At 38.3% G+C, this 22291-nt stretch overlaps 1 protein-coding gene across 5 annotated transcripts in view; it reads right to left on the bottom strand.

The window, feature by feature from the left end:
* Positions 1 to 1614: 1614 nt before the first annotated feature.
* The window catches only part of Tbl1xr1 (TBL1X/Y related 1), a 124565-nt gene continuing 103888 nt past the window's right edge, over positions 1615 to 22291 (bottom strand). For all 5 annotated transcript variants that reach the window (XM_075950872.1, XM_075950870.1, XM_075950871.1 and 2 more), the window contains 7 exons: positions 22029 to 22089; positions 17969 to 18090; positions 17755 to 17829; positions 15526 to 15653; positions 14755 to 14920; positions 6959 to 7060; positions 1615 to 6249 (listed from right to left, as the gene is read on the bottom strand). In XM_075950872.1, the coding sequence (XP_075806987.1) occupies positions 6223 to 6249; positions 6959 to 7060; positions 14755 to 14920; positions 15526 to 15653; positions 17755 to 17829; positions 17969 to 18090; positions 22029 to 22089 (681 nt within the window). In that variant the 3' untranslated portion in view covers positions 1615 to 6222. The remainder of the gene's footprint in view (positions 6250 to 6958; positions 7061 to 14754; positions 14921 to 15525; positions 15654 to 17754; positions 17830 to 17968; positions 18091 to 22028; positions 22090 to 22291) is intronic.

The following is a 22291-nucleotide window of genomic DNA, read 5'->3' as shown; positions in this document are numbered from 1 at the left end:
TTCCTGAATTATGTAGACTGTCAAGCTGGTGTCTCCAGGTCTGGGATCCCAGAGCAGTGCCACCCAAACTGTGCTTGTCCTGGCCAGCAGAGTGGCATCTTGTAGGGTAGTCCAATCTGACACTGTATCAGTATGTTATTTTAAAGTAAATAATTGTTTTCCAGTGCTAATTCCAACCCATTGGTCCTAGTTTTTAAAAGAATTTCCCTTCCCTCTGGATCATATAAACCCAACAACCAAGAAACATTAGTAATTGTCAGCTGGACTTTACTAAACACTTTGTGTTTAATATATTTTAAATTATAAAGAAATTACAAGGAACTCCTAAAAAATTTAATACAAAAATATTACAAGTTAGGACAATTAAGCATTGGTAGATGACATTTAAAGAAGCATGCAGGAAAAGGTAGCATAGGATAAACATTTTCACTGTTAACAGAGCCTGCGTGCAGCAGAGAAAAGCACCACAAAACCAAGTGTCCATAATGGCTTTTCTTCTACTGTAGTTTTCAAGTGAATATATAGGAAAAAATAAAACCCAGTAAACTTTAACCTAGTCAGCTACATTATAGTAGGTAAGAAACCTAATTCATGATAAAGTCTGAGAACTAGGAAATAAAAAGTAACCCCCCCCCCCCTGCAATGCTGGGCTCAACGAATTTCTGCTTAACTTCAGGCTCATACAGACTCTAATCCTTGGCAGCCCAATGCTTTCTGGAAAAGTATAAAAACAGAATGCTATTAACAACCTATGCCATGCAATGTAAGTTAACTGCTTGAAAACTAAAGGTTGTTAGCTCTAGTAACTGCAGTGACAGCATGACAAGGCTGTATTTGCCTGTTCCTATCGAGGAGCTAAAGAAAGGTGGAGGACATGGAGAAGGCAACTTGACTAAAAAAATGAAGAACATGTCCGATGTTCTATTCTGGAAAAGTCTCTGGTAACTACAAAAGTGTTGAGAGTAACGGAGGCTGGAAAGGGTGCCTTGAGACTTTCATCATAGATTATGTTTGCAGTAATATAAGCAATTAGCTAATCACTGCAGTGCGCTTTGTTTATGTGGAGGGAGGAGCTCCTGCCCAGAAAGCCTTCAGTGGCACATGTGGTGTGTCTTGTGTCACTGCATATGAAGCTAACAGTGAACCCGAGTCTTCATTCATGAGAGAAATCCTTTAAATAAAGTATCACATTTTCAAAATCACTTAGGAGTCATCATGATCTTTTAGTTATTACATGCTATTATTTAACAAATATAGAAAATAATCCCTCCATTTTAAAAAATCTTATCCCCTGCAAGAAGTAATAAAATAGCAAAAACTTTAATTTCATCTATGGGCTTCTTTAAAGTATACATCTTGGAAACAATGTTTATGAAAACAGTGATTCCCATGGCAGTTATCCTCACTGGAGACAGTGAGAGCTAGGACTGAGAGGTTGTAATAGGGAAGACTCTTGGAGCAAAATCATTTACTCTACACTGATTAGTGGGAGATAAAAGCAATTGAAATGTAAACAGGAAATTGTAAACAAACACCATCCCTCTCTTTACTTGACTAAATAGTCTTTACAAACCACATGGGGATCAAAGGTTTTATATATGTACACAGCCAACATAATATCAAAATATATTTTATTCTGGACCTCTTTCAGATCTGATTCAAATTACAGTTGTCAAAGCAATACAACGCAAAGGAGAAAACTGCAACAACAACACACACACAAAAAATGTGCCTGGAAAGGGTCAAAGGGTCATTAGGGACAAATCACTGTGATGTGGAACCAAAATACATCGTAAGTGTCATTGACATGGTCCAGGAGAGACAGGCATCTGCATCAGTCTTCCTTGCACAATCATCATGAAAACTGAACAATAAAGTTCTTTAACATATACAAAAACTGTCCCGGGCTGGTTTATACTTTTACAACAGCTTTACAGTTAACTGGGGAACTAAAGAGAGGATGCAGACATCACCACCCAGTGCTATGGTATGCTCACAGAATTAGACCCAATGGATTTGCCAAACCCAAATGAAAACATTATACATAACAATAATGTCCAAGTCAGGAGAGAAATCACTTCTGTATTTAAGGATGGCAGAGATACACAAAGAAGTCTGCCTGCTTGTAATGAGATGAAAAAGTACACCAGATATGACATGCACAGCATTTCCTCCAACTTACCCAGAAATTCCAAAGAAAACATGAAATAGCCTGCTAGGTTTTTTTTTTTAAACAAACAAACAAAAGCCTGGTTATTCAACCTGCTTCAACACTGTCACAGAAGGGCAGAAATAAAGAATGCTATGGACACCTCAGAACTCATATAGAAGACACAAAATTCGAAACAAGTGGATTAAAAAAATGTGAGCACTCCACTCCCTTTTTTTTCTCTCTTCTACATTCAACTAGAATCATGTATTAAAAACTGATATTAAACATGACAGACACTTCAGAACTATTACTAGAAGGAGGAGCTCAACATTCCCTCCTTGCTGGTATCAGAGAAAAGGAGGGAACCAAAATCAAATGAAAAATCACTCCCAGGGTCTCTGCAGGCTGGCTGCTAGCCCCCAAATGCTGGCTTTTGCTGGTGTGCCACAATGTTGGTCCACGCAGGCAGAATTTCTACAGCAACTATGCAAGTACCACTCTTAGCTCAAGGGAATGAAGCTTTGGGGAAATATGCAACGTGCTCACAAAAACATAAATGGTCTTTAAAAGAGCAAGACAGCACTGTCTGAGATGGTTTTCCTATGCATCTGGTAAAACCTGTCATGTCTGCTAGCAGAAGCCTGGTCATTTGCAACTCCTTTCAACACTACAATGCCCAATCCTCTGTGGGCCTCTGTTCCTCATTCATATTTTACAGTACTCTTTTTAACAAAAATCATTCTACATTAACAGATAGCTCCTTAAAAATAGTACTCTCTCATTAAATCTGATTCGACAGAAAGAATCCTAAGGAAAAAAAGGAGTGCTTTATAAGTGAAAAGTACAAATCTTTGGCCTGTCTCTTGACATTTTTATGTCAAAAAGCAAAAAACCTTCATGTGATTCAATCTATTGATTACTTTTTGCACCATAATTTGTTTTTTTATACCACAAAAGGAGGCACTTTCAGTACTGCAAAAGGTGTTTAATCCTAAAAACATACTCACCTAGAGAATAATTCATGAAAACAGAATTTGCTACACTCTAAGACCTATTCCAGTTACCACTCCTAAAGTCATCTGAAAGTCAATACTACCTGATCATGGAAAAAGGAAATGGGGCAAATCTACATCTCCAGCACGGAGAGCAGAGATTCCTTCATGCCTTCTAAGGGTGGCAGCTGCTCCCTCTATTCGATGGTAATCAAAGAGAATTCATTTAAGTCTCCTTGCTCTCTTTTCCTTGTGATTAAGTTCCTTACCATAGAACAAAAAACAGTGATTTAAATGAACACCATAGAAAGAATACTGGACTCTGGGGATCTTCAGAAAAAGACAGGAGGGAAAGTAAGAACCCAAGACAGAACTTCACATGCTGTGAAACATGGTCTCCCATGATCATCTGGAGAGACATGGTGCAGCATCTGTGGAGCAGCATTGTGGCACGCCAGCAGGCTACAGAGACAGAGACAGCAGCAGCAAAGCTCACAAAGTACCACCAGCCTAAAGATGGACATACCTTCAGACAAGTCTGTCCGGAAAGATCCAAGACCCAAGACTTGGAGACAGAAAGCTCTGCACTGATGCTCTGTTAGACACCCTGTCATAGTTAGGTGCTGAAGTAAAATAGCCAAAGAAGGAGGAAAAGAAACCAAACCAACAAACACCCAACAGGAAGCAAGACAACATCATAAAATTCAGCTCTCATTCTGGCAGCTGTATTGCAGGAATTTGTGACTGTCTTTGAATCAGCTGGGAAGAATGTCAATGACTGTATGCAAATGAATAAAATGTCATATCAAAATACAAAGCACTATCAGCAACCACCTCTGACTTCCGCTTAGATTCAGTGCAACTGAGAAATGCACCGCTGAAGGAAACGCAGCGCAGGCATGCTCAAACGTTTGTATCTATTCCTGGGAGCACATTTAAAAATTATTGCACACATTTTTTTATTTTTATTATTTTTTTAAACAACAACAGAGGCCAACAGATGTGACCCTCTCAGTATAAGCAGAATCACAAGTGCCAGATACTCAGCATTGTAGATTTTCTACAGAGCCCCAGAGCAGTGAGCTCTACATATCTCAGTGGATCCAACCCTAAAAATACCTGGCACAAACCATAAACGACTGCCTCTCTGGGTGTAAATTTTAAAAATATTACTACAGTATCCTAGACCCCACTAAGAACAATGGGGAGATATAACAATGTATAGTAAAATTTAAGTGTATTCACCCTCTTCACCAAAAGCAAATGCCACCCTACCTTATTGAAGACAAGACTTGCGTCAATCAATGCTGTTTTGCAAAGAACAAAGCAGCAGATACTGAGCATCGAGGCTGCAGGGCCGGGTTCGAGACGCTTACCAAAACACAGGGTGGGACTCAGCAGTCAAAGGCCTCAAAAGAACTAGTGACGCAAATAGTGTTATAAATTTTCTAAGCAATTTTTTAATAAAAAATTTAAAGATATAAATTTGACAACTGTTCTCTTCAGAAGCGACACACCTGGGATTCTCCTGTTAATAAGCACCTTCGCAAACATGGCCTCTAGTAAATATTTGTAGGTATATTGTACTTTCAGCTGAGCACAAGAAGAGATCTGATTGGATGCCTATATCTTTAAAAAATACTTGATATGAACAGAGTAGAAGACATGATATAGTAGTGATTACTGGAAAACAGCAGCTTAGATCTACGTTGCTTGACAAAGTGCAGCCTTGAAGCCACAGATGCAGGCAGAGTGGCGCAGCAGCCACAGTTCTCCCTGAACTCTCAGTCACCGCTACTCAGAAACCTGTAAGCAAGCCTTTAAAAGTTGTTTTTAAAACTAAGGTAGCAAACATTTTGCCAAGTGATGGCAGTGTTATATGCCATAATCTTGCTTTGTAAAAAAGAAAAATAACATGAGAGATTTTTAATACTGGAATCTGGTTACATTACATATTTAAGCTTCTATACAGAATGATGGACACTTTGAGAAGCTAATCCTTATCCAGAAATATTTTAATCTCTTAAGAAATAAGTAAAACAGACAAATGGTTAAAAAAAGAAAAAAAAAAGAAAAAAAAAGCCCCATCCTAGGTTGCTCGTTCTCATAATAGTGCACATTCTGACCATAATTTAGTTATGGCTGCAAAACATCAGAAGATTATTATTTTTTTTTTAAAAAAGTGTCTCTTCTTTATGGTATTTAAAAAAAAATTGTGCCCTTCTAGTCTTTAATTGGCAGAAATACGTCCCCAAGAAAAAACTATTTTACTTAAGCTATTATTTCTCTCTCTCTCACACACACACACACGCACACACATAAAACAAAAACAAAACCCCAAAAGAAAGATAACATAATACCTTTTGCTGATGTGTCTTAGAGAGTAACATGACAGGCGTCGTGTGGTTTCCTTTAATTCCAACTCCTTCACAATATGCATCAACTGAATATATGCTCTGGGAGCCATAAAATGTACCAAACATCTACCTTTCCAAAGAATGCAGTAAAATATTTTTAAGATTTTTTTTTTTGTTTTTTAAAAGGTAAGGAAAAATAAAAGCAAGAAAATGATTCACTCCCTTACTTCATGCATCCATAATCTAAACCAAAACAAACTTGAAAGGAAGAACGAACTACCGCCGCGAGTTTTTGTTAAGTCCTTGTTCTCTGTACATACAAACTGTGCACTACTGAAGGGAAAAAAGAATATAATCCATGGTGTCGGCTGATTTAAGAGAGAAACAAGGCTGTTATTAATATCCAAAACTGGTACATGTGTGGTTTGCTCTTATAACGCATATTCCATCTCTTCTGCTTTTCATATCCAAACTTCTAAATGCTACTTAGGGGCACAGCAGGTTAGATCCCAGCACTTGGTGAGCAGAATTCACAAGCTGGGAAGAGACTCATCTTCAGGGTACAGCTGTGTTCATATATACTGCATGTATATATTTCTCTTAGATTTGGCTGTAGTGGACTGGCCATGGTTCAAGTGGGACTATAGCAGGATGTAGGTCAGGGATAGTCTTGTGGCTATGTACACATTCATAGTCGGTCCATGGCTTCCAACTAGTAACGCTATTTCCGAAGGTCTAAGACACAAACCTGTAAGAGATTACAACAGTTAGCCAGAAATTTGCCTTACATTTCAAGCTTAACTTGTATATGGATCACAGTGTAATTTATAATGTTTCTAAGCTTAATATTCATAAAGTAAAAACAACAAATCACAGAAAAAGACTTAAGTGAAGGGCCTAAGATCACTAAGCTGAGCAATGAATCCCCACAAGCTACAGCAACTGAAGAAATGCTGTCATAATTTTTAGAAATTAATCTTTATAGTCAGTAAAAAGGAGATGGGAGACATACAAAGTACTGTTCCTAACTCTCAAATCTTAATAAAAGGCATCAACATTATGAAAGCCATCTCATTGATAGCCCTGGAACTCTGTAGCTTCTGTCTTACAACAGCAGAGGCTGCACTACCGTTTTTTCAAAAAACAACCTACTAAGAGCATCCTAAAGGTCTCAGTGTCAAATATGTCCATGAAGAAATCAGTTTCAACTCCACAACCTTAACACTTCCTCTACTGACAACGTCACCTTAAGCTTTACTTTACTCAAAGGTAATAGATACATCCAGCACATGTCCTTAAGCTTTACTTTATTCAAAGGTAACAGATACATCCAGCACATGTCCAGCACAGGGAGTGGTGGTGGGATGATGCCAATATCTTCATTAACATTTTTTATTTTGCTAAGACTGTGTATTCAACATGCCCTCTGATCTCTAAGAATGTATGAGTATACTCACTGAACCATCTGATGCACTGGCTCCAACTTTGTCTCCTGCTGCATTCCAGCAAACTTCAAAAATCCCACCAGTTCCCCTGTAACTGTGAACTAGAGCACCTGTCTGAAAATATGAAAAACAGAACCCTAAGAATCATCATAGAAATGAAAATAGGGAAGTGAGATTATAATGCGTGAGAGGGAATCATGAGACTCTACCCCCTACACACACACACACACACACACACACACACACACACACACACACACACACACACACCCCGATGGTTGCTGAGGGAAGAAGACCCATTTTCTTTAGTGGTGTAGCTGTTGCCAGTGCTCCTACAAGTAACTCCATTTAGATTCACAGTCTTCTCCAATCCCCAAATGCCACTAGAGGAGGAAGATTAACTAGGCAAGTAAAGAAGTCAGTGGAAGTGTGACAAAAAGACAGGGGCTCTGATAAAAATATTATATGATGTGCAGTATACATAATGGAACCTATTATTGTGTGTAACTACCATATAATAATTTTAAAGAGGAAAAGAGAAAAACAAAGAGTGGGAGCAGGGGAAGAGAAACCCATTTAGGAGGCTAGTATCATAGAATTATTATTGTAATTCATATAAACCCAGATAAAGTAATTTAAAAAGCAGTATATGGGCTCAAGATAAACTGACAAGGAAAATAGAACTTGTGAATAGTTGGGGTCTGAGAATGAGTCAAAAATATAAAAATATATTATGATGCATTATTTTTAACAATCAAGAGGCAGGACTTCATTTCAAATAAAAATATAGACAGGTTCTGAAACTCCAGAAATGTGCTATGGTAATCCCTTCACAGCTGTGGTCAGACTATCCTCAAGTGATTTATGGTGACCATTCCCCACTAGAATCTTGAGCCTCTTTGAACAGCTACATGTGGGACAGTCAATGCAGGGTATAAAGAGTGCCTGCTACTGAGAGACGTATGCATTTTGTCAATAACAAAACAACATCGCAAAGATCAAGTTTAAAAAAAACAAGAAAGACACTGTGTTCATGCTGTTATGGCATGCTCCTTGAGTAATGTGAGTGTGTCAGAGATAGTCCAAGGTAGGTAAAGGAAGAAAAGATGCACATATCCTTCTTGAAGGATGCTATAGAAGTTCCTTAAGTGTGTCCAGGAATGTTAACAATCCCATTGTCTTAGCTGAATTCTAAGAATAGCTATTTTATTCCTTTAATGAAAACAAAAGTTCAGTTGCTACTTAATACCTAAAATCAGACCAGAACTGTACTTTCCTGTGAAGCCACAGGAAGCAGAGGCTGTACAGTGCAGCTAAAAACTACAAAGGTCTGACAGAGCACAAGTGACTCCTGAGGATTTTCTTCACAACAAAACCCTCACACACCTTGCCCACCACTATCCTGGCACACAGGCCTCAACACCTTGGTCTTGACTTCCTCTCCAAATTTAGCTCAATATCATATACAAACCACAGATGTTATGACTGAACTTTCAGAAATTTCTCTTTCCTAAAGTTTTCATAGTTCGAGACCGATGACAAATGAGTATCTGTGCTTACTGAGAAAACAAAGATGACGGAGGCAGGATGGAGACTGACTAAGTGTAAAAGCAGACCCTGCAGACCACAGACCTAAGGCAGATGGATAAATGCGGGGCTAAAACAAATGGCCGCCCACCTGCCCAAGCTACCTATATTAAGAACATCTACCAATCTATCTTTAAGTTGAGGCAGGACGGTAATAAGTACAACACGACCAAAGGCAGATCTGTGATGGTGAGGATTAGTGGGTCACATTTATCTTATCTGTATGCCGGAACAAGACGCTCACGGGACAAACTATAACCAACAGCAGAGTCTGCACCCACCACCAGATGTCATCTGTCATTTCACACTCAGGTTTAAAAAGGTAAACAGTGAACAGCACAACAGCAGACAGCTGGTCAGATAACCTTAAATAAGTTACATTTCACTGAAATTATTTTGGCACAATGGATTACAACTGGAAAAATCTTCCAAGCATTAAGCAAACACCAAAAAGAAAACGTATTTAAAAAAACAGCATTCTTACAAATGTAAAAATCACAAAGCACATCAGAGCAATCATAAAAATTTAGAAACCCTGTCTCGAAAAACCAAAAAAAAAAAAAAATTTTTTTACTGAAGAAATAAGCCAGAAAAATGGATATAACGTATTCATGGGTAATGAATTCAAAGTAATACATAGACTTAATTGTAGTTAAACAAATTCAGAAATACATCTAATTTAGGAAATGCTGAAGACTAAAGTGCCAAGAACAGAGACACATGCCATAGAGAGTAGTTAGGCCTGCACTGTGGATTCAGCTATTTACAAGGACACAAAAGAGAATTGGGGGCTAGAGGTGCAGCTCACTGTAGAGGGTGCTCACCTGGGACCCTAGGGACCTAGCTCAGTCTTCTCTGGACTATGAGGCAAGGAGCAAGCAGCCAACCATGTTCATGGCTGACAGATTTGGTATACATAGTAAAAACAGGAAACAATGAATGAGTCCAAGACAACTGCCTATCCACATGAAAAGACTTTCTTTCTGGACCTCACACCATACAGACTACAACAGGGACCACTAACAAAATCAAGCTTAAACATTGTAGGAAAAAAAAAGAGACCCCAGTAACATAAACACACACACACACACTAATCTGAACACTCATTTGAAAGAGCGATACAGCAAGTTCTCCATGAAGTACCTGGAAAGGAAGACTACCGCAATGATACCCAGGATGGAAGAGACCCAGAACATACAAGGACCAAGTAGCCAACAATCAAAAAATGATGTAGGTGGGTCTTCATCTAAATGTTGTTTCATTGGTTAATTAATAAAGAAAACGGCTTGGCCTGATAGGTCAGAACATATGTAGGCAGGGAAGACAGAAAAGAATGCTGGGAGGAAGAAGGCAGTGAGACGCAGGTGCTATAGCTCTCTTCTCCAAGATGGACACAGGTTTAAGATCCTTCCTGGTAAGACACCACCTCGTGGTGCTACACTCATTAATAGAAATGGGTTAATCAATATGTGAGAGTTAACCCATAAGAGGCTAGAGCTAATGGGCCAGGCAGTGTTTAAAAGAATACAATTTGTGTGTTGTTATTTTGGTGTAAAGCTAGCCGTGCGGGAGCTGGGCAGGAAGGCAGCTCCTTGAACTCCTCACTACAAAAAAAAGAACAGCAGAGCTGTATTGTTTCTACTCTAAACAGAACATGAAACTGAATGTTTAAATAAATATGATTACATTTACCAAATCACAAAAATGTTTAGTGAACTGAGAATTCAGGATACAGAAGATACGATGTACAAAATGGTATGAATTCTTCATGAACCCAGAGTTTCCTTTCTGAGTATACAAAATCAAACATGCACACACATAGATATGCAAAAATACTTGAACATATTGCCCACAAAATGAACCAAACCACTGTTTTAGACCTCAATGAACTCCTATAATCATAAACCAAAAACTGTTAGTGCAAATCACAAGTTTTAAAAGATATGTAGTATATCATACGATTTACGTACAGTTTTACCACACAGAATATACATTTACTATGGTATTGGCTGACAACTCTTCATGACTGGTGCTGACAGGCATTAAATACTTTAGCTGTGTCAATAAAACAATTTGGTTGAAATCCTTTTGAGAACTAGAAGAAAGATATATACAACAAACACAGCAAAATATCCTTATAAAGTAAATCTGGAGATTTATGTTAATCATATTCATATTTATGTTCACTCCCAGGCATGCATCATTGTTCAGTTTTTAGAAGTTGAACTGTATTCACCAGTACTCTCTTAGGAACACAAAAGTAAAATTTGGAAATGGTGGTTTTAAACAGGTATTTCATAATAACAAAATTTGTTTGGTATATATTTATAAAGAAACATAAAAGAATCGAGATAAGACATTATATATGTGTGTGTATGCATATATGTATTTATGAATATATAGAGCTGGCTTTGGAGTTGGCCACTGGCTCTGTTCCTCTCTAAATCCAAGCATGTTGTTAAAATAAAAATTCAGAGTTTCTGTCTTATGTCAGGAGCATGATATGAGAAAGAAAAAGGAATTTAGAAAAAAATTTACTTTTCTTCCTATTTTTGCCTCTATCGTACCTTTCATTGAATATATACATCTGTATAGGTCTATATAAATAATGTTTAAATTTTCCACAATGAAAAATAAATTTTCCTGCACAACAACTCCACCTGGTTGATAGGTTGTCATGATGCTGATAATGCTTCTACAAGACCTGTTTTGAGTACCAGCTGCTCAAGATAGTTCCTTCCAACTTGGTTACCTGAAACGGTGCATTTTTTCTTTTTACAACGTTCTGGCCAGATCTCCAAATAGGAAGCGCAGAAAAACCCTACCAAATATTCAGAGACTATTTGCAATTCTACCAGACAGTATCTTGAAACTTAACCATCATTTTACTTTCACAGGATCCCATAGAAAGAACATTGTCCCCATGACAGCTGGAAGTAATTCTAGAAGACAACGTCCCCTCTCCCAACAAACCTCTCCCAACAAAGTTTGTTCTCAGGGTCAGGGACATCATTTAGGTGTTGATTATAATTGGTATAGGGTTGGGGGTTGGGAAAAAAATTATGTCAGCTCAAGGATCTCTTTGGGAAAAAAAGGAGGAAATTATTGGGATAATAGATTAGTATGAGTTTACTCACACTAATAATAATAATAATAGTAGTAGTAGTAAGTAATAGAGTGAATACTTGTGAGTTATTATTTATAGGCAATTACATTGGTATAGATTCTTGTATACTGATACAAAGTTAAATTACACTGAATACTGTATGCATGCATGCTTCTACCTCTGCTTAAAACATTTTTATATACTGATATATATTTATCATATTGCAATGTACATTTCTACCTCTGATCAAGATACTTATACATTGTTTGCAGTCTGAGGTCATTGTCCTCACTTGTTGCATATTTGTTTATTGTATAATATCCTAATATGAAGTCTTAGTCTTTAAGTTATATAGGTATTAAGAATTATAGACCAAAAGTCATCTATGTTTGTCATACTTAAACTAATCAGGTTCTTTAAATAGAGATTATACTCTGCATATATAGGTAATCTTCAACCACTTCAAAGAGCTGTAGGATATGGCATTTAAATAACTTAGGGCTCGGTTGAAGTAAGACAGGATAGCTCCTGGCAGCATTTCCTGCTTACTCAAGTAATATTATTTCCCTTCTCAGATCTTCGATGGGGTTGAAGACTAGATAATTGCAGTTACTTTCCTCTCATGACTTGGCCAAGTTATTTATTTATACAAGACTTAAACTATAGTTAGGATAGGATAATTATTGAATATATTTGTTCTTATTGTATATAATTTTGTATTAGGCTTAGAACGCTCTTATTTAAACAAAAGGGAGAGGTGCTGTAGGAAGTCTTACAGCCAGCAGTGGTTATCCTCCCACTGGGGCGTGGCCTCTTATGATGTATAAGCCAATGGAGAACATGCATCGACTCTCTTTCCAGTTGCTGGATTCGGTTTCTGTTCTCGGTTCAAGCAGAGGATTCTGATTTGTGAGTTTACCCCTAAATAAATAACCATCTATTTCTCAATTATGAGCTAGTGTGGTATTTCTTTTAAGCGTCCTTCCACAACATTATCTAGTAAGATATTAAGATATGATACATTTTTCTTTCTTTTTGGATTTTATGGTTTGTTTGAGACAGGTTTTCTCTTTTTAAAAGCCCTGGCTGCCCTGGAACTAGCTCTTGTAGACCAGGCTGGCCTCGAACTCACAGAGATCCACCCACAACTGCCTCCCGAGTACTGGTATTAAAAGTGTATGCCACCACCATCTGGCAAGATAGAATATTTTTATTTTAAGTCCAGGAACATGCTTCTAATCCCAGCACTTGGAAGGGGAGGCAAGATAAGTTCAAGACCAGGCTGACTACAAAGTGAGACCTCTCAAAAAACAAATACCACCAATGATCCAGTTGAAAAAGGAAAGAGCATGATCTAAAAGAAACCTCCCCTACAGGGGAATTAACTCCAAGCACTGATAGAGGAGATTACTTGAAATAATTCTGTACAGCAAAGCAAATATTCAGCAGAGTAGAGACAGAAAATTGAAACGGGAAAAAATTTGTGCCAACATACTTCAGTTAGAAAAATATAGAAGAAAATATTTTAAAGTGAAACACTGAATAAGCGACCCATCCTGTTGGCGAACTGACACGGCCAACAAAGGTTCCCTAAGTTTTCAACATCCTTGCATCAGAGAAAGGTACGTTGAAACCACTTTAAACTCCCAGCTTCCCTAGTCAGAAAGGCTGTCATGAAGCAGACAAGGGTCAATGTGCTGGCAGGTGTGCAAACCAGTCCAGTACCTACAGAAACCAGAGCACAAAGACAGGACCACATGCAGGTGTAGCATAAGTACACACCTGTAGGAATTCCTCAACACACCAGAGACACATGCACAGCCATGTTTACTGCTGTACTATTCAAGATGAGCAGGAAATGAAACCAGCCTCGGTGTTTATCAACAGAGAAAAGGAATGCATATTTATGAATGGAATTTTATGTAGACTTAAAGAAAAAATAAAACCATGACATTTTACAGGAAAACAGTTAAAATGGCAATTATTGCTAAGCAAAATATGCCAGACTCAGAAAGATAAATATAACATGTTTCCTTTCAAGGGGATCCTAGATTTTAGTTTTTACTTATGTGGGTGGAGTACTCATTATCATCTAGTGACATCATAAACAGGGGATTATGAGAAGGGATCAAAGAGGTCTTAATGTGGGGGGGAGAGGTTAGGTAATAAAACCCATGTGATGTGAAGATGGAATGGGAGGCTGTGGGGTGGGTGGAAGGATCAGAGAAGGGACTAGGAAACAGTTCAACAAGAACAAAGTATATAGAAAGTGCCATAATGAAGTCCTTAGTTCCAATGCTAGTTTTCAAAGTAAAATTAAAAAGAATTTTTAAAAATGCTCAGAGAAGTCAGCCTACACCCTCGGGTGTGTAAGGAGACACTCAGCCCTATTCCCCCACTGAAATGCCATGCTTTGTCTGGAAGTCGGACCTCTGCTGAGTATGACCCAGAAATCTCATGGTGCTTTGTGCAATGAGCAACTCAGTAAGGATGAAAGAAGCTGATAAGAACAGTTACTTTAGGGCATGAGGGCAGAGATGGCCAGAGCTCCTCAGTGTAGACCTTCCTAAGCCACAGGATGTAGAACTTAATGAAAACTACTCAAATGTGATGGTTTGTAGTATGTAATTTGTGACGTTAACTATGGTGGAAATCTATCAAAAGAGTTGCCAATAATATATTAGTATGCCAGACACCAACAAAGACCTGGGGAACACAGAAGACACAGTGTATGGGACACAAAAGCTCACTCACTGGCTTCTATTTGAAAGGAGGCTCTTTACAGTACCATCCCTGAAAAGGCAGCAGGGTGTTAAATCTGGTTCAGTCATGCAATCTTGTCTTTTAACCTCAACAAATGTCAACTACAACACTTCTTATTTCATATCCACTATGTTGCTCAAAAATAAAATAACAAGAGATCTAATTCTAAATTCTGATTTGACAAAAAAAAATGCAGTGTTCAATCACTGTTGATTGAAGAAGTACACTGTTGATTTTAAAAAGGCTTTTAAAACTAAGCAGTAAATTGATGTCAAATGAGGAATAACCAAAATATAAGTAAATAGGTAAATGCTTCTAACTCATAAATGTGGTTGACAGTACTGGGACGTACCTGTGTGTTCCAGATGTGTACACATTTGTCAAAAGAACCACTTGCCAGATACCTGCCATCAGGGCTGAAAGCCACACTGTACACAGGCTCTTGGTGTTTTGTCAAAGTATGGATACAAATGCCTCGGTCTACGTCCCATAACCTAACTGTAGAATCAAAGGATGCACTGAAAGTGAAAGGGAAAATAATTTTATAAGTAACTAAATATTCTCTTAGCCTTGTCCCCAGCTTCCCACATTCTGCCCATCAGATTATACTGTTAAAATCCCAGTATTGTAGAAACTGGAAAACAAACAAGAAAAAGCTGAAGGCCCAGCTCCTGCCCAATCACTGTATTCCCAACAGTCCTAGTTATTGGTCCATGGTTCTGAATATCAAATGACTGTATTTTGGGATTCATCTCTCTCTTGAATTAAAAAAAAAAGCTGCAGACACAACAATTTTATTATTATCCTATGCCCCAATGATCTGTATGTCTCAATATAGAGGCCAAGTTGATTACTATGTTAGGCATACTGGCCTAAGTGTTGGATTACAAGGACAAGACAAGCCTACTTATGGGGTTTTATTTAAGAGATTTAAAAAAGAAAAAAAAAGAAAGAAAGAAAAATGGCATTAAGGCCTGAAATACTAATAATGCTAAAAATCCCACGTTTAAAGGTTTCCATTGAAATATATTCCTCTCAAGATATCCTCCGTGTTTTCTGCCATATTTTCCCAAAATTTTTATTCTTGAGAGGCTCAATAGGAAAAGTGAAAAAGACACATTACCTTGCTAACATTAGATTGGCATTTGGATTATTTGTCCCTGGTCCTGTTGGACTCCATTTAATAGTATAAATTTCTTTATTATGTGCTTGCAAATCATGGACACAGTTATCTTGCTTCATACTCCAAATCTACCAAGAGAAAAAAATTGGTAATTTTTTCCATATAACAGATACATTTAAAAGTATTGCCTTTCCAGTACAAAATGAGGCATCAAGGGAATGATTACAAACAAACTTAAAAGTAGTTGAAATGTATTTAACATTACTCCATAAGTTGTATTAAATTCTTCACAAATACTCCTTATTGTAAAACTTGAAGGCTGAATTAACTGCAGTTTTTCTAAGATTGTTTTGAATAGCCATAAGATGCACAAATCTTAACATTTAAGAAAGTCCTCGGACGAGGGTTATAGTAACTCTGGTGGAGCACTTGTGTGAGTGGTTAAGTACTGTGTGAGGCCCTGGGTTCAGTCCCAAAACCATATACATACACACAACCAAAAACAACTGAAATTCACACTCTGGAAATGCAGTAAACAGCTAGAGAATACCACAGTGCTTTGTAGCTTAGATAAACAGTCATAGGGAAGCAATCAGATCTCACAGTTCTACAGTTCTCTTTGGTCTTTTCAACAGCACTGGCAAGGCTGATATACCCCTTACAACCCTATTTACATTGTCTTGATCTAGATTCTGTTCTTGAGGTTTACCACCCTATCACCTACTCCTCCGTTACACACCACCCATTCTATTTCTGCTCTGGAATCTTCTGTGGCCCAAACGTCTTTGTAAGGTTAAGAAAAGATCCAATCTAGAACCTGAGGTATCTAATTACAGGCTTTTTAACTTGCAGCTCAATTCATGGCATGAGCTTCTCTGGATATTGGCTTTCCTTCATAGTAGAAGTTCTAATGCATGAGCATGAGAAGAAAACTTGGAGACAGACAATTAAGCTATTGTGGTGGCATAGGCTCATACTCAGTGCTTGGTAAGATGTAAGACTCTCAAATTCAAGACCAGTATGGGCTACATACTGAGAGTCTGACTCAAAATAAAGATCAGCCCAGTGCTGGCATGCTTTCTTAGTACACCCAAGTCCTCCATTTGATCCTCAAGATGAAGGGAGGGAAAAAAACACTTAGCTTGTACACAGTAAAAGAAGTGATTTTCTCTGCATGACTATCCTATTTTTAATGGTTGTCACTATAGTCAATGATACTGTAAGGCTAAAAATAAAATATTTCAGGAGATCTGTGTGGCATGAGGAGGCACCAACATTCACTCTGGAGATTAGCACTAAGCTAGTCTTTACCTCACAATTATGTTTTCACAACCTGCGGTACAAAAGGTATTAGGTTTCGCTTTTAGTCACATCACACTGTGTTCTCTGATGGTTAATGCTCTGTCTCAACTTGATTGGGTCATGGAGAAATCAGGTATTTGGCTAAGTATTATTTGCCCAGTTGGTGAGACTATTTGGGAAGGATTAGGAAGTGTGACCCTGTTGGATGATGTGTATCACTAGGGGTGGACTATTTAATTTAAAAAATGCACACCATTCCCATTTAGTTCTGGGTGTAATGGTTGTTGATATAAGCCACTGCCATGCCTAACTGCCTGCTCCATGCTCCATGCCATAATGGTCAAGGACTCACCATCTGAAACTGTAAAGCCCAACAAACTCTTCTATAAGTTGCTTTCTTCATGGTGTCTTAGCACAGCAATAGAAAGTAACTAAGACATTGGCTTTCCTCGGTATCCAGTTTGAAGACAGCAGTGAATACAAAGTCCCAGCCGCCATGATATATAGTTTTCATAAGTCTCTTATAGATTAATGTATGTCCCTATTACCTTCTTACCAATGAGAACGGTAACAAATACAGCAGCATGGTACACCTATACAGTCATTCTTTCAATAGAATTTACTATATTCAAGTATATAAGTATTTCAGGGGGGGAAATTAACAATTAAAAAGCTTTAATTTAGGTTTTACATATCAAAATGACATTTTAAAAAGTCTTAAGCCAGATATGGTAGGATTCAGGAGGCAGACTCTTGAGTTTAAGATAAGCTTAGTCTATATAACTGAGTTTCAGGACAAACAGAGCTACACAGAGAGACCTTGACTCAAAACAAACAAACAAAAAAAAAAAACCCAAAAACTCCTTAAAATGCCCAGCCACATATCATGAAACACCTTCACCCTAAAGCACCCACTACCTGAATTACCTTCAAGGTCATGTCATCTGAACACGAGGCCAGGAGATTGCCAGTTGGGTCCCATTTGATAGCGTTTACTTCATTCTAAAAACAGTAGTAAATATTTATATTTTCATTTTATAGAACAGGTTGTTATTTGATATTTAATATGCGTACTCAAGAATGATTCTGAAATATTATTTGCTAAAAATAACCATTTTACACGAGGGAACAGACTTCTTACCGTGTGTCCCTGGAATGTTTTGACAGGTCTGTCTTGTCCCAATTTGCAGACATGAATGCACATATCTGTGCTACAAGACGCGAAGGTGTTGTTGCTCTGCCAGTCGACATCCAGTGCTGGGGCTGAAAAGGGGCAGAGGTTAGGCTTGCATTGTGCACATGACTGTCATGTAGGAGGAGAGCTCTGAATCATGGCCAGACATTAAGAGTTTTAGGCACTAAATATTTTTTCTTTACACTTTTTTAATATATTTATTTTTTTCATTTTTAATGTATACTGGTGTTTTGCCTGCATGCATGTTTGTGTGAAGATGTTGGCTACCCTAGAAGCAGAGTTATAAACGATTGTGAACTGTCATATTTGGGAATTGAACACAGGTCTTCTGGAAGATCAGCCAATGCTCTTAACTGCTGTGCCATCTCTTAGTCCCTACTTCATATTTTTTATGATACAAAGAAAAAATTTAAAAAGATAAAGCTATCTAAGTATCAAAAATACCAGTAACTTTCAGCAATATGATCATGGTGCCCAATAATTCACACTGTGCACTGGAGCACTAAGTCTTGGCTTCTCATTTGTATAACAACAAGTCAAGCCTGTGCACGTAGGATGGACGGAAGCTTTGGTTCTACCACTATTGTTACCCTGGGGTAACACCCACTTCTAAATGTCACTTAGTATTTGGAGATGGTGCCAGGACCAAGAAGACGCTGCTTTTTGGAAGACTGCTATAGATATAGCTCAGAGAAACGGCGCACCAGAGCCACTGCCACTGTTAACTGTTCTACCCAAGCAAGGACACTGCAGATAGTTAGCAAATATATTTTCTTTTAAAAAATTCTTGCAAAATTCCCTTCTAAGAAAAATCAAGTGAATCTTAAAACTGTTAAATTTAAAATCACTAAGTTCCAAAATTGACTAGGATTTAGTATGCAGCCTAATTTCAGCTCAGAAACGATTACAGATTTCTTTTCTTTCCCCTCTAGCAAGCAGCAATAGCTCTGTTATTAGTTGCACAGATCAAGGCAAGTGTAGCAGTAACTGGCTTAATTGTGAACACACAGGGAACACTGTCTTCACACACTAGGCGGCTGTGCTGAAGGAGTTTTCACAGGGGAAATAACAGGACATTTAGACTTAGCCTCAGTTATGATACAATTCCTATGGTCTGCCAAACTAGAAAAAAATACTTTCTGAACCTTGCTAGTCTGTCAACCCCACTTAGAGACAAGAAGAAACAGAAAGGTGAAGGATATTTCTCCATTTGCATTTCACAGAAATTTCCTAATCCCATCTCTTACTTCATTTTCACACTTGGCTAAATGTGACTTCCAGGGGGTGGAACCTGCACCATCCAGCGACTGTGGCCACCCTGGTCAGCAGCATGTGATTGCTGGCATGCCAGCAGTCCTGTTCTCTTCAGTCTGCCCTCAGGTTCACTCTCACAGCACAGGTCCTGTGCTCCCTAGTGCTGCAAGTGTTTCACAGAGAAGAAGAGGGCGTCAGGAGCCCAAGGCCAGTAGGAGACACACTGAGAAGAAGAGGGGGTCAGGAGCCCAAGGCCAGTAGGAGACACACTGAGAAGAAGAGGGGGTCAGGAGCCCAAGGCTAGTAGGAGACACACTGCTGTTGCCCCTTGCTCAGCCTGGGTTTCTCATGGCCCCTGCCTGCTGTTACTGGGTAGCCTCTTCTCAGTGGTTCAGATTCCCAATGGACTGGTAGCACCTTCCACCACTGCTCTGCAGTCTCTTTCCTGCAATTGCTCCTCTCTGGGTGACCTCACTGTTCCTAATGGTCTCTCTTTCTGATACTGCTACAATGACTTCCTTCTGCTGCAGTTCCTGTCTTGGATCCAAGTATAGACTATCTTCCTGCCAAAAGCTTGATTCAGTAAATAAATTAACTTGAAATATTATTCTATAAAAAGCTATTTAAATTTACTTCTTTTATAAAAAATAATTCTAAGATTAAGAAGTAGAAAATAATGTAGGAAGAAGAGGCTGAAATTTTTAATGACTTTTAGAAAATAGATAATTATACAAAAAAAAGTACAAAGAAGGGTAAATATCTGACACGATTATGAGAGCCTGAGTGGGCTTCAGACATGAGAGAAGGCCAACAAATATTAATCTGCACTAAGACAGACATACTTTGGTTCAGGGAAAAAAACAAACTGTATTGTAGCACGATTAATAAAAACCCAGAGATAGAAATTGGAGCTCAACCTGAAGGTCAAAAAAGCAAAACAGCCAGCCACTGGCTCTTCTACCTCAGTCTGAAATGGGGATGCTAATGTAGTAATATTTCATTTGTGTTTTAATAAATAAAGCTTGCCTGAAGTTCTGAGAATAAAAAAGCCACATTGATCAGTTTTACAGATAAGGCAGTGGTGACACACACCTTTAATCCCAGTAGTCACACTAGTTGCCATAGAAACTGGGCAGTAGTGGTGAACACCTTTAATCCCAGCACTAGAGAGGAATATAAGACGGGAGGAGACAGCTCTCACACATAATCATTCTGAGATTCCTGGAGGCAGAATGGCCATTTTGGACTGAGGGGCTGGTTGCTTTGATTTTTTTGACCTTTAGGTTAAACTCCAATTTCTGTCTTTGGGTTTTTATTAATCATGCTACACTAATAACTAAGAAATTCAGCTAGGAATGTTAAATTGAGTGCTGTGATGCAAGTGCCTGCAATGTGCCTGGCTCTGAAACCCCATAGACCCAGACTACCAGGAGACACTAGGGAATAGGCATTCCTAAAATGGGCCAAGAAAGAGTAAGTTCCTAATCCAAAACAAACCCATGGGAAAGTCTATTATTATGGCCATATTTTATAGAATGTAGAGGAAGCTAAGAAAAGTTAAGTAATTTTCCTGGAATACTTTTATTCTACAGTTTTACAAGTTTTAAAGTTAAAACGAAACATTCTATCTTCAATTTTAATTAATGTTTGTTAATCCAAATGATTGCAAAATTTTTGTAAAGAATAAACCTATGGAAAAAAAGGCACATTTATTTATTTTTTACTAGTATTTTAAAATTTGTTCTTTGACAACTCACTGGCATTTTTAATGGCCTTACTAAGATGTAATTCACTTATTTTAAATATCTCAGGCAATGGTGCTCAGAGTTTTTCAATATTTTTAAAATTTATGAACAAATGTGATTGCTGAAGAATGACATCACAGAGGCAGGAGGAGAAAAGCCTGATGCTAACGAATATACCTATATCTTCAGTGTAATGATTTCCATGGTGTTTATATTTGTAAAAATTGCAAGGCAAATACTTCCAGTTCACTAACAATCGAAACAAATAGGTACACACCTATAACCCAGAACTCTGGAGGCCGAAGAAAGAAGAGTATTTGAAGCCAGCCTGGAATATACAGCAAAATTCTGTTCCTCCCTCACTTCTCAAATAACAAACTAGTCAGTGAGAACAGGCACAGGGGTTCCAAGATGAAGGAACTGATGGCAGTGAGCTGCATGCTCAGACTGCACCATGCAGGAAGAAGCCTGCAAAAGTCACTAAGAAAGCCTATGTTTCAGTGCATAAACACAGAACATGTGCCCTAGACAGAGCTGAATTTATAGCCACATAAGCCGTTTTTCCTATCCTCACAATAAACAACTATCAAGAACCCTCATTTATGAGCAGTGGTGGCACATGCCTTTAATCTGAGCACTCGGGAGGCAGAGAGAGGCAGGCGGATCTCTGGGAGCTTGAGGCTACCCTGGTCTACAGAGCTAGTTTCAGAGCAGGCTCCAAAGCTACAGAGAAACCCTGCCTAAAAAAATCAATCAATAATCAATAAGTAAATACACATAAAAAGAACCCTCATTTATATACAGTGAAAATGAGGCTCATAAGGTGAAGTGATTGAGAGCTGATCAAGTGAAGAATGTACACTCTCAACTCTACAGCACTGCCCCTACGCACAGCACTCGGGACTCCTGAGGACTGGTACCAAGAGTGCTGGCTGACACTAAGTCCTGAATGGATTCCATTGAGGCCAACACTTCAGCTTCCTTCCCTGTGTACTGTCAAGATTTACCTGAATGGAAAGGGAACTGCTGCTTGGCTTCACCAGTGTGTGCATCCCAAATAATGGTAGTCTGAGAATAAAGGGGGAAAAAAAAAACCTTAGTTTCTCTGATGTTAAAGAGTGCAAATGCAAGAACAGATACCCAGCTCTATTAAAGCAGAAGGTAACTTTAGAGTGAACTTCACTTCAATATTTTTATTCCTCACAGCACACGCGATCTGCACCCAGGTCAGGGGAAATGATCATGATGCAGTTTAACTTTCTGTGATTTT

The sequence above is a fragment of the Microtus pennsylvanicus genome, chromosome 16 (assembly GCF_037038515.1).
Source record: "Microtus pennsylvanicus isolate mMicPen1 chromosome 16, mMicPen1.hap1, whole genome shotgun sequence".
Taxonomy (NCBI): domain Eukaryota; kingdom Metazoa; phylum Chordata; class Mammalia; order Rodentia; family Cricetidae; genus Microtus; species Microtus pennsylvanicus.
This window is presented reverse-complemented; position numbering and strand designations above follow the sequence as displayed.